The sequence below is a fragment of the Capricornis sumatraensis genome, chromosome 12 (assembly GCF_032405125.1).
Source record: "Capricornis sumatraensis isolate serow.1 chromosome 12, serow.2, whole genome shotgun sequence".
Taxonomy (NCBI): domain Eukaryota; kingdom Metazoa; phylum Chordata; class Mammalia; order Artiodactyla; family Bovidae; genus Capricornis; species Capricornis sumatraensis.
This window is the reverse complement of record NC_091080.1, coordinates 46,192,048-46,205,608: the sequence shown is the minus strand read 5'-3', so window position 1 is coordinate 46,205,608 and position 13,561 is coordinate 46,192,048. Positions and strand designations below refer to the sequence as shown.

Sequence of the window (13,561 nt, the reverse complement as noted above, 5' to 3'; positions counted from 1 at the left end):
GGAAATGGCAATCCACTCCAGTATTCTTGCCTGGAGAATCCCATGGACAAAGGAGCCTGGTGGACTACAGTCCGTGGGATCACAAAGAGCTGGACATGACTGAGCAACCAGCGCCATCACTAAACATGCTTTTTTGGGGGGTATAAGTTTATATTTTTAAATCATAAAATGCTTTAAGAGAATAATATTTGAGGTACAAATTATTAGTTCCTTTTTTAATTATTTCAATTGGAGGCTAATTACTTTACAATATTGTAGTGGTTTTTGCCAAACATCGACATGAATCAGCCATGGGTGCACGTGTTCCCCATCCAGAAACCCCTTCCCACCTCCTTCCCCATCCCATCCCCCAGGGTCATCCCAGTGTACCAGCCCTGAGCACCCTGTCTCATGCATCAAACCTGGACCGGTGATCCACTTCACATATGATAGTATACACATTTCAACACTACCCTTTCAAATCATGCCACCCTCACCTTCTCCCACAGAGTCCAAAAGACTTTTCTTCATATTTGTGTCTCTTCTGCTGTCTCGCATATAGGGTCATTGTTACCATCTTTCTAAATTCCATATATATATGTCGGTATACTGTATTGGTGTTTTTTTTTCTGACTTACTTCACTCTGTATAATAGGATCCAGTTTCATCTGCCTCATTAGAACTGATTCAAATGCATTCTTTTTAATGGCCAAATAATATTCCACTGTATGTATGTACCACACCTTTCTTATCCATTTGTCTGCCGGTGGACATCTAGGTTGCTTCCAAATTATTAGTTTCTTAAGATTTTTTTTTTATTATATACCCATGATTCTCTCTGCAAACTGCCTGTATTTTGTCCTCCTCTAGTGTTATCTGTTTATGGCTACTTTTGTGTATCTTCATTTACTTTCTGTTCTTATCTTGTGAAAGAACCTGAGTTTATTAATCTCAAATAGGTTGGAAATGTCTGGCAACCAGATGCAGTAGAACTCCTTCAGCAGCTGCTTTCAAAGAGAGAAGTGGAAATTCACGTTATGGTAATTTGTATTTAAAGTATGTATCATTGATTTAGTTTATCTGTCATAAAGTGTTACAGGTAACATAATCTGTGAGGTTTTTTTAATGAAGAACTATGTTCCTATGTGATTGTAAACTACTCATTAATAGAAAAGAAGTTGCCACTTTGGTTCTTAGGCTCATTTTAAATAAAGCTAATTTTGAGAAAGTTCCTGAGAACTTGCCAGAAGCAAGAGTCAGTAATTTGGAAGATCCCTTATTAACAACTTACTTTGACATGGGAGGAAATGGAGCTCATGATAGTTTTCAAGATGGTGCTGTGCGTGCACCATGTTAGGTGCAGGTAATTCTCTTCATCAAAGGCCTTGTCTACTTAGTGAAACAGTGAGACACAAGACAAAAACGTGAAGACTTTACACCACAAAGAACTTGCTGGGAACTGGTGACTGGTAAAAACAGTGAAGTGTAATAGGAATGTAGGAATGGGAAAGTCAGTGAAGTTCTCCTGACCAAGGAAATGCAGTGTTCAGGTGGGCACAGGGACAGAAATGGACATGTCTTGAGGAGATGTGTGGGCTAGAACAGTGGAAGTTTTGTGAGGAACAGTGGTGGAAATAGCGTGTAGGAAAAGCAGACATCAGTCAGGAGGCCCATTGGAGGTTCCTGACCAGTGAGGTAAAGACAAGATTAACCGGGATCTTGTTTGAAGATTCCAAGATGTAAAACCGTAAGGAAGTATTTCTCTACAAAAGGTGTGATGATAGGCTGACAAAGATCTTAAAAGAACAACGGACACAAATAAGATGGTGGAGAAGCCTGTACAGTTGTTGACAGCCTGTGTGGGCTGTCATGGAGGTCCCTCAGAGATGGTACTGTTGAGTTTATGCAGGTGGCTTACTCTGCTGCTTGGCTTAGCCTTGGAGAACAGCATGGAGTGTACCAAAGGCCCTCAATTTCTCAGAAACCATGCTGGTGCTGCCTGCATCCCTGCCACCATAGCTGACCTCCCCAAGAAGTGCCACTCTGCCTGACGACTGATGGCACTGACCGGGTGCTTCTTACCTGCTGGACACTGTCTTTGGCCTGCAGATGCAGCAAGAGTCAGAGTCCAGTCTTCATTGAGCTTCCACTTTAGTGATGGGAAACAAACAAAATATATACACACACACAAACACATATAGGGAGGGACAGGCAGGGGAGAGATGACATTTTAATACAGTGGTCAGGGAAGACATCCCTAAAAGATAAAACTTGATTAAAACCTTTAAATGGTGAGAAGAGACACCGTGTGGATAGCAGAACAGTGCAGAGAGCTCTAGGCCAAAGATGCCTGGAGCATTCATGGAGCTGGAGCAGACTGGGAAGGAGCTGGAATGGGAGAGCTGCAGTGGATGTGATCCGACCCCATGTTGTGCTGTTTTCATTCTGAATGGTGGAAACTGGACAGGAGAGAGAGGTATAAGCAGGAGATCTGCTGGGAGATCAGTACACCAACTCAGCAGAGACCTGAGTTTGGACCAAGTTGGTATCAAGTGAGGGATGGTCAGCTCATCACTCAGGTACGTGTTAGGTACCTGATATCTGTAAATGGACCCACGAGTTTTAAAACCATTATATGACTCCTGGACTTGTTGATTTCTTCTGATTCCTGCCATTTGGGGATTTTTAACTAAATTTCATTGATTTACCCCTGAGCATACTTTATCTTTCTCCTTCTACTTACTATAAATTATTAGTATCATCTAAAGATGATGTATAATATATTATTTTCTGATAACTAGAAAACTCTCTACTTATAGGCATGTAAATGTATTTTATAACAACCAAAGTAGTAGAATTATTGCTTCATTATCTGCCAAAATACCAGGAAGGAAATTTTACAGAATGAGTCACTAGTCAAGTAATACTGTGATTGTCAGAAGTCCAATTTCATTTTTCCTGAATATAAGTTTTAATCTTCGGATTTTTTAGTAATGTTTTTATAGTGATGATCTCCTTTATTGAACTTAAATAGGAACTACCAGAAAATCCTTGGGGGAAATTACCTATTCATCTCTATTTTGATGGAATGTCACTTTCTTACTTTTTGGCACACCATAAATATTGTACTTTTGAACAATCTGAGGAAATACTGAAGGAAGTAAGTAAAGTATGTTTCTGTAAAAATCTATAAAGTAAAATATGGTTAAAATTTGTCATATTTTGTCTCATGCCTCAAGTCTTCCATATAGTCCTACATGTCTGATTTGTTAAGAGAGCCTAGAAGATTTGTAATTCTTTATTGAGAAAGCTTTATAAGTATCCTTAAAAAAACTTTTCAATTGCACTAAAATTCACTTAATATTTCTGTATCTTCAAACCTAATAAGCAGCTCATGTTCTCTGGCATTGTTTGAATGCAGATGTGAATGATAAAATCATAATGAAATTTGCTGCCAGAAATCGACTCCCAAGATAAAATGTTTTTTCCTCATATTTGATATTATAACATTTCCCTCATTTTGCCTACTTGTAGGAACTCAGAGCCAGATTTTAAGCTTAGCTACAGTAAACAGCCCATTCCAGTTGCCTGGTGCCTCTGTGTTTAATATCTTTAAAAAAAATTAGCCTGTTATAGATATAGTTTCATATTGCAGGCTGCCACAAATGTTTTATCGAAATAGGGTACACACCATAAATAATAGCATGAACATTTTATATAGCAAGATATTGTTAGACTTATAGTTCACTTATTAGGTTTTTGAATATTCATTTTATCTGTAGTACACAACCAGACAGTGGGTGGTCAGTGCAGTGAAGGAAATTACTTTTTTCTCTCAAATGGAAAACTATTACATAACTTTGTACACATAATCCTTACAGCCAGCTATTTCTGTTGAGCAGAGAAGTGTATGGTTTGTGTGTGTGTGTGCCCCTGTGTGTTTGTGTAAAAGTGTTTCATCTGTTCAACGGGTTTTATAAAGATCATTTAGTCTTTGCCAGATGTATGTACTCTTCATTGTGGCCATTTAAAATCAAAGGTAAGAGCTCCCACTCTTAAAAACTAATTACAGTTGTTGACATGCTTCTGACATAATTTGAGGATTCTTCTTGTTGCAATATTAAATTACTCAAAACACTAAATTTTCCCATAGTTAAGCGAAAACAAATGCCAACAAGAACATGCACACAGTTTTTGTGGGATGAAATACGAAAGTGTCTTAAAACAATATTATATAGATAAAGTTTTCATTGATAATACTATATTATTTCAGAATCCAACAGATTACAATAAAAAGTATGAGGAAGAGAGATGGGAAATAAGGTTTGAGGTAAGTTTCAGTCTAAATATTTTGAAATTTTGGATGCTTCATCAATACAAAGAATCTCATTCAAGATGAGGAAGTAAGCATTTTTTTCTATAACAGCTTTATTGAGATAATTTATATACCATAAAATTTAACTTTTTAAAGTGTACAAGTCAATGGTTTTTTAACATATTCACAGAGTTGTATGGTCATTATAGCTACCTAATTCCATAACGTTTCATCTCAAAGACAAGCTCCACACCAGCAGCAATCACTTCCTACCTCCCTCCACCCCCCAGTTTCCTGGAAACTGCCTCTCTGGGTTTGCCTGTCCTGGATGTTTCATAGAAAGTGAATTACATAGTACATAGTCCTTTGTTACTGGCTTTCATTGACCATAATGTTTGCAAGGTTGAGTCATATTGTATGTGTCCTTTTTATTGTTGAATAATATTCCTTTATATGGATACACCACATATTGTTTATCCATTCATCAGTTGATGGACATTTGGATTGTTTTTACCTTAACAGATAGTAAATAAAGCTACTATGAACATTTGTGTACAAATTTTTAAGTGAATGTTGGTTTTTACTCCTCTTGAGTATAGACCTAGAAGTGGAATTACTAAGTCATGAGAATTACACAGTCATATGACTGTTTACCATTTTAGGAAACTATGAAACTTATCCAAATGACTACAATAGTTTACTTTGGTACTAGTATTGTACAAGGGTTCCATTTTCTCCATATCCTCACCAACACTTGTTATCTTGACTTATTTCCTAGCCATCTTTGGATAGGTATGAAGATACAAGTCCCTTATCAGACATGATTTGCAAATATTTCTCTCACTCTGTGGGTTATCTTTTCACTTTCTTGATGATATCCGTTGAAGTGCCAAAGTTTTAAATATTGGTGAAGTCCAGTTTATCCATTTTTATCTTATTTTTTTGTCACTTGTGCTTTCTGCTGTGCAGAAAGTGTTTTGATAAGTAAAATTTTATGATTTAAAAGTAGAATTTAATTCCTATAAGGACTTCCCTGGTGGTCCAGTGGCTAAGACTCTGCACTCCCAAATGCAGGGGGCACTGGATCAATCCCTGGTCAGGAAACCTAGACCCCCACATGCTGCATCTAGACCCGGCCCAGCCAAATAAAAAAACTTACAAAAATAATTTCTATAATTACAAAAATAAAATATGCTTGTTGTAAAGTGTTTTGTAACAAATCAGTAAAATTTTAACAGTGGATAGTCACTTTTTGCTGAAATCAACTAAGTGGTTCAGGTATGTTTGTTTTGCCACTAGTTTGGAATTGTTAATATAATAAGTGAGTCTACAAATTTGAATGTGATTATTTTACTATTTATACCAAGTACCATATTCAGGATTTTTATAAGTTAATAAAAGTCACCTATATTTTTATATATATTTGCTTTTAACAACTGCTGACTGCCGTGATCCTCTTTGGAATCATATAATTTTTAATTATTCTTTATCCTTTTATAGAGCTTAAGGGAGAGCACACTTTTCTGATGATTTTTAACTTAAATCTTCTTTTGGCATTTCATATATTATTTTAGTTTTTATTATAAAATACATACTCTAAAAATGAATGCAATGCTACAGAAATGTGAAAAGGAAAGAAGTTGCCCCCATTCTACACCTCAAACACCCCAGTCCCACTGAGCAGTGTCAGTTTGATAACCATTCTTCTAAAATGTTATGTGTATGTGTAAATATTATAATAATATGTAAAAAAACATTCCTGTGGCGGGGGAGGGGGGTGGTTAACATCTTTTTTTTTTAGGCAGGAGACAAAAGCATTCTAAAGATCTTTTGATTGCTTACCACATTTTGGTCCTGCTACAACAAAATTGTTTTGTGACAGTCTCAGCTAGCTTTTTGTTAAGAAAGTAAACTGGCATTGTTATGAACTTTAATAATGTAGTGGCTTTCTGTAATAGTCATTCTGAAATTTGAATTTATTTGTGCTGTTTTAGGATTTGCTTTTGCCTGAAACAGAGACTCCTATTTTACCACCATATTTGTCTTCATCTCTGCCTCCCCCTGAGGAACTCTATGCTGTTCAAGTAAAGCACGTTGTCTCACCCAGTGAAGTATGTAATTTCAGTAACACTGTTGGTTATGGTCTTAACTCTAGGATGGATTCTTCACATTTCTCTTCCTGACTTTGTTAACAATTGCTGACCTCTAGTTTACCTACCCTATAGTTTCTTCTTCAAACATCTGTTTATACTTGGTAAGGCAACTGTTTCATAACTTTTGGGTTTTTCCAGTAATGTATAGCTCTTTAAATCAAATATTTAGCTTTTTAAGTTTGAATTTACTGCCACCGAAGAAATCTCAGACATCTCATTCCCCTGTCCTCTTCCTACATTGAACTTAATTAAGTACTCTTTACCCTGCTCTGTTTTTTCATACTATTTATCACCTTCTAACACACCACCACTTTCTTTACTATGTCTGTTTACATCTCCCTACTAGAATGTAATTCTATGAAGATAGGGATTTTCGTGTTTTGGCCACTGGTGTGTCCCTGGAATACCTAGAATACTGCCTGATACATAGTAGGCACTCAATAAATACTGACTGAGTGAATAAGTACACTAAAGAAAATTCAATTATATATACTTAACTAACAAGAGAAAAAGAAATGCAGATTAAGTGGCAGAGCAGTCCTTCAGCTGTTTTTACACAGTTAACTATTCCTTCACAAGAGATGAGAATTTGCTCCATAATTTCATCAGAGAACATAGTAGTGTAACCTATTGTTGGTTTTTATAATGATTTTTAACTAGTTATTATTGTTGCAGAACAAATTACCCCAAATTTAGCAGCTTAAAACAACACACATGAAAGTCAGGAATCCAGGGTCTCAAGGTTGCAGTCAAGGTGTGGGAAGAGGGGCGTGCTACTGCAGGATCCAATTCCAGAGCTCGGTGCTGGGCTTCTGCTCTGTGGGCCTCTCCTGGGCCTGCTAACATGCATGTGCGTGCCCCCTGGTGGACCAAGCACCACCAAGGCAGAGGCCACATCTTTTAGTCTGAGCTCAGTAGTCACATACCATCATGCTATGGCATTTTTCAGCCACAGAGAACAAGTCTGGTTTGATATGAGGACTTAACTCTATAAGGACCATGGGGCCACTATTGGAGGCTTTCCTGCAGTACTTTTGCCCATATTATGAATACTGAAAGTTACAGAATTTGAATGTTTTTCCCTTCCCTTCCCCCAACTCAGGTATATATTTGTCTTGAATCTGTCGAAAGTTGTAGTTTGTTTAACCAGCACAGTGACACAGAAGACAGTGGAGTCGGCTGGGAATCTGAGTCGGAGAGCCTAGAGGAGGCACTGCGGAGGTTCAATAAGAATATGGAGACATTCCCTCCTCTGACAGACTTCAGAACAGGTACTAGTCTTTCAGGAAAGTGGGATTCCTAATGAAATCATTGTTTTGTTTCAATGCTGATAAGATTGAGTTGTTTCTAAGGTTAACTGGTATTTTTATTGGCCTCACTTTATACGCTTGGCCTCATGCCTTAGGGCACTTTGATTTTCCAAAGTTCAGGCCACCTGTGGACACTTGACTGCATGAAGATGGCTTTTCTGAGCTTGAGGTTTTGCCAGTAGCTCAAAATTGTGAGTTGTTATTTAGACCTAAATGGCACTTAATTTATTTCATTACAAGCCACCTAAATAGAGAATTTTGGTGTGAGGGCAGGGGAATTCACATTGTGTCCTGTCCTGTCAGGATGGACGAAATTGTGCTTTTCCCCTTTCTAATATATATTACCATCCTTTATTAAATACATGGGATTCTCCTACTTGGAAAATGCATTTCGTTACCTGTGTTGACAGTTCCTGAAATACTGAGCGGTGTCTGTACATTTTATCCATGTCATGTATAGAGGTGCGTTCATCCTTGTAGTTTGTACTTATCAGAGGATACTTTAGCAAAGGAAAGCTAGAGCCTAATGTCTTATCTGCTACTTAATAAGATTTTAATCACTTATGACCCATGTTTGGTTGATAAACAACACTTGCCCTTTTCCCTGCCTGGAAAGTTCTGGAATGTATATAGCAAGACCTCTGCTCTACTTTCCCGCAGGTCTTCCCTGGTGCTCTTCCTCCCGCACCCCCCAACCTCCCTCCCCTGCCCTTCTCCACCACCTCCTCTCCCTTGCCTCCTCTCCTAGGAAGGGGCACTGTGAGCAGGAATACTTTGTACTGCAGTGTCCCTAGCTTTTGAGGAAGGCAACTTGCATGAGTAGGTGCTCATAAATATTTGTTGAATGAGTGAAAAAATAAGCTCATTATCATATTTTCTTTTAGTAAACTAATTTATAGTCTAGAAGAAACAATTCCTTCCTCGTGTTCTTCTCTCAAGGGAAGTTACACAGTCTGTGCATGATATGGTAATTCACGGAGCTATCTATACATATATTGTTTGTGCATTTTTCTATAGTTATTGTGGGATTAAACTTAAGTATGCATATGTGAAAGTTGATTCATAAGCAAGTGCCTATTAAATACGTATGGAATCTATATTAAAGGAGTTGAATAAAGAATCTGTTTGGGTAACATGTTGAGGATATATGGTCAGAGTGGGTTGGGAGTATACGGTTCAGAACCTTATAAATTGCAGTCTAAGAACTTGGTACTGCAAACAGTTAAGATGCCATTGAAAAATGTTAAGCTAGAAAGCAATGGAATTGCATTGGAGGAGGGGAAAATTAAAAGTAGGAATAATAGAACCCATTTTACTATCCTTTGCAGAAGACAGCTGCCCAAAAGAAAAAAATTGGGGGCATATAAGAAGTGGGAGGAGTGAGAGAATGGTCTAAGCCATGGGAGGTAGAAGTAGGAACTCTGAGAATGGGATAAATGTCTTTCTTCAAACATTTTCCTAATTTAGGAATTAGGAAAAACGGGGTATATAAACAGAAAAAAGAGCACAAGCCAACATATGGCTGTTGAGTGTTTAATTCTGAGTAACAGGTATATGGGGATTATATCTTTGTACTTTACTGTATTTCAAAGCATATATATTTTTAAGAAAATAAAAGGCAATGTAATTTTCCCCTTTTTCTGTCTTTTCAGAAATGCCTTGCCTTGCAGAATATGATGATGGCTTATGGTATAGAGCAAAGATTGTTTCCATTAAAGAATTTAATCCTCTAGCTGTCCTGGTGCAATTTGTTGATTATGGATCAACTGAAAAGCTGACAGTAAACAGGTTAAAAAACAAAAATGTAAACTTAGTTAAACTAGGATTCTTAGTTCTGTTTTTTTTTAATAATTAAAAAGATTTTACTTCAAAAAGCTATTTTAGAGCTACTTTGGGAGTTTGTTTTTACTCTAAAAGTTATTCTTTATTGTGGTAAGATGTATATAACATAAAATTTACTGTTAAAGTTTTTAAAGTAAAAAAAATTACCGTCATCCATTTTTAAGTATACAATTAATTGACATTAAATACATTCACAGTGTTGTACAACCACTGCTATTGTCCATTTTCACAACTTTTTCATAATCTCAAACAAAAACTCTGAACCCCTTAGTAACATTGTTCCCTTTCTCTCAGCTCCCAGTGAGTCCTCTTCTACTCTCTGTATGAATTTACTTAAGTTCTTCATACAAACATAATCATACAATATTTGCCTTTTTATGTCTGGCTTATTTTACTTAGAATAACGTTTTCAGAGTTCATCCACAGTTGTAGCTTGTCAGAATTTCATTACTTTCACAATTAAGTAATATTCCATTGTACATATACACCACATTTTGTTTATTCATCTGTTGATGGACACTTGGTCTGTGAATAATACTGTGGTGAACACTGACATAAAAAGATCCATTTAAATTCCAGCTTTCAACTGTTTTAGGATATGTACCTCAAAATGGAATTTCAGGATCACATGGTAATTTGATGTTTAACTTTTTGAGGAAATGCCAGAGTTTTCCATGTCAGCTATACGATTTAACATTTTTACCAGCAACACACAGGAGTTCCATTTTCTCTACATCCTTGCCAACACTGTTATTTTTCCAAGTTTTGTTATTTGTAATTATTTTTTAAATAATGAGATAATATGTATATAAAATCTATCATCTTAACCATTTTTAAATGTATAATTAAGTAGTGTTAACTCAGTTTACATGGTTAGTGCAGCCAGTCTCCAGAACCCTCATTTTCAAAACTGAAACTAATATTGTACCCATTAAATGATTCTTCATTGTCCCTTCATCTAGCCCATTGGCCACCATTCTGCTTTCCACCTCTATGAATTTGATTATTGTACGTATATCTCACATCTTTTTATAACTGGCTTATTTCACTTAGCATAATGTCAAGGATCAACCATGTTATAGCATGTTAGAAGTTTCTTCCTTTTTACGGCTGAATAATATTCCATCGTATGTATTTAACACATTTTATTTATCCACACACCCGTCAGTGGATATTTGACTGTTGTGAATGATGTTATGAAAATGGACATACAAATATCTCTTTACAACCTTGCTTTCAGTGTACTGAGAAGTGGAGTCACTGGATAATATGCTTATTCTTAGTATTTGGAGGAACCACCAAACTTCCCCAGGAGCATTTTACATTCGCACCAAATGTCCAACGGTTCCAGTTTCTTTCTATATCCTCACCAACACTTGTTATCTTCTGGGTGGTATTTTGTTTAATAGTAGCCATGCTAATGGGTATGAGGTGATATCATATCATATGGCTTTCATTGGCATTTCCCTGATGATTAGTGATGTTGAACATCTTTTCATGTGCTTGTTGGCCATTTACAGCTCTTTGAAGAAATGTCGTTTTTAACATGAACATATATTCTCTCATTCTGCAAGGTGCCTTTTCACTCTATTGATTGTGCCTTTTGCATAGTTTTAAGTTTTGATATAATTGAATTTTCTTCTTCTGTTGCCTGTGCTCTTGGTCTCGTATCAAAGAAATCACTGCCAAATCCAACATCCTAAAGTTTTCCCCTAATTGTGACATTCACATTTTTTTTAATAGGGGTTTTTTTATTATTCTTTAAAAAAATTTTTTTTAATTTTAGAATTTCTTTTGTGACAGACTGCGTCAAGTCCCTCTTCATCTTATGCAGTATCCAGCCCGAGCCATAAAGGTTCTCTTGGCAGGGTTTAAACCACCCTTGAGAGACGTAGGAAAGACAAGAATACCATATTGTCCAAAGTGGAGCATGGAAGCATTGTGGGCCATGATAGACTGTCTACAAGGAAAACAGCTTTATGCTTCTTCCATGGTAAGTATTTGTCTTAACTGACCAAGATTCTTTCAAAGCTATTTCAAGGATCCCTAGTAATTTTCTAAAGTGCTTTACATGTAAAATGCTTTAAAGTTTATAATTCTGTAAATACTATAGGATTAATTTTAAGGCTGATTCAAATGATGTCTTAGTTTTATATAATTTATACTTAAGCTTTTGATTAGCCCTGCAATGATATAAAATATCAGGGATATAATGACTAAGATAAAAAATGATCCAGATAAATATTCTGTAATTAAAGAACGGATAAGTCAATGAGGTTCTCAAGGCAAGAATACTGAAGTGGTTTGCCATTCCCTTCTCCAGGGGACCACATTCTGTCAGACCTCTCCACCATGACCCGTCCGTCTTGGGTGGCCCCAAACGGCATGGCTTAGTTTCAGTGAGTTAGACAGGGCTGTGGTCCATGTGATCAGACTGGCTAGTTGTCTGTGATTGTGGTTTCAGTGTGTCTGCCCTCTGATGCCCTCTCTCAGTGCCTACCTTCTTACTAGGGTTTCTTTTACGTTGGACGTGGGGTATCCCTTCACGGCTGCTCCAGCAAAGCACAGCCGCTGCTCCTTACAGCAGCTGAAGTCAAGTGGGCCTTAGGAAGCATCTTTACGAACAAAGCTAGTGGAGGTGATGGAATTCCAGCTGAGCTATTTCAAATCCTAGATGATGCTGTGAAAGTGCCACACTCAATATGCCAGCAAACTTGGAAAACTCAGCAGTGGCCACAGGAGTGGAAAAGGTCAGTTTTCATTCAAATCCCAAAGAAAGGCAATGCCAAAGAATGCTCAAACTACCGCATAATTTCACTCATCTCACACATTAGTAAAGTGATGCTTAAAATTCTCCAAGCCAGGCTTCAGCAATACGTGAACCATGAACTTCCAGATGTTCAAGCTGGTTTTAGAAAAGGCAGACGAACCAGAGATCAAATTGCCAACATCCGCTGGATCATCGAAAAGCAAGAGAGTTCCAGAAAAACATCTATTTCTGCTTTATTGACTATACCAAAGCCTTTGACTGTGTGGATAACACTGTGGAAAATTCTGAAAGAGATGGGAATACCAGACCACCTGACCTGCCTCCTGAGAAATTTGTATGCAGGCTAGCAAGCAACAGTTAGAACTGGACATGGAACAACAGACTGGTTCCAAATACGAAAAGGAGTATGTCAAGGCTCTATATTGTCATCCTGCTTATTTAACTTACACGCAGAGTACATCATGGGAAACACTGGGCTGGAACAAGCACAAGCTGGAATCAAGACTGCCCGGAGAAATATCAGTAACTTCAGATATGCAGATGACACCACCCTTATTGCAGAAAGTGAAGAGGAGCTAAAAAGCCTCTTGATGAAAGTCAAAAAGGAGAGTGAAAAAGTTGACTTACAGCTGAACATTCAGAAAACTAAGATCATGGCATCTGGTCCCATCACTTCATGGCAAATAGATGGGGAAACAGTGGCTGACTTCATTTTTCTGGGCTCCAAAATCAGCCATGAAATTAAAAGACGCTTACTCCTTCGAAGAAAAGTTATGACCAACCTAGATAACCTTGACTAGATGGACCTTTGTTGGCAAAGACGTTACTTTGCCAACAAAGGTCCATCTAGTCAAGGTTATGGTTTTTCCAGTAGTCATGTATGGATGTGAGAGTTGGACTGTGAAGAAGGCTGAGTGCCAAAGAATTGATGCTTTTGAACTGTGGTGTTGAAGAAGACTCTTGAGAGTCCCTTGGAGTGCAAGGAGATCCAGCCAGTCCATTCTAAAGGAGATCAGTCCTGGGTGTTCTTTGGAAGGACTGATGGATGCTAAAGCTGAAACTCCAATACTTTGGTCACCTCATACGAAGATTTGACTCACTGGAAAAGACTCTGATGCTGGGAGGGATTGGGGGCAGGAGAAGGGCACGACAGAGGATGAGATGGCTGGATGGCATCACCGACTCAATGGAC

At 37.5% G+C, this 13,561-nt stretch overlaps 1 protein-coding gene across 1 annotated transcript in view; it reads left to right on the top strand.

Annotated features, from left to right (window-relative positions):
• Window positions 1-13,561, top strand: part of RNF17 (ring finger protein 17) — a 114,968-nt gene that overhangs the window by 99,457 nt on the left and 1,950 nt on the right. The window contains exons 29-35 of the mRNA XM_068984543.1: window positions 939-1,019; window positions 3,014-3,139; window positions 4,253-4,309; window positions 6,289-6,405; window positions 7,550-7,718; window positions 9,410-9,545; window positions 11,403-11,592. Coding sequence (XP_068840644.1) covers window positions 939-1,019; window positions 3,014-3,139; window positions 4,253-4,309; window positions 6,289-6,405; window positions 7,550-7,718; window positions 9,410-9,545; window positions 11,403-11,592 — 876 coding nt within the window. The remainder of the gene's footprint in view (window positions 1-938; window positions 1,020-3,013; window positions 3,140-4,252; window positions 4,310-6,288; window positions 6,406-7,549; window positions 7,719-9,409; window positions 9,546-11,402; window positions 11,593-13,561) is intronic.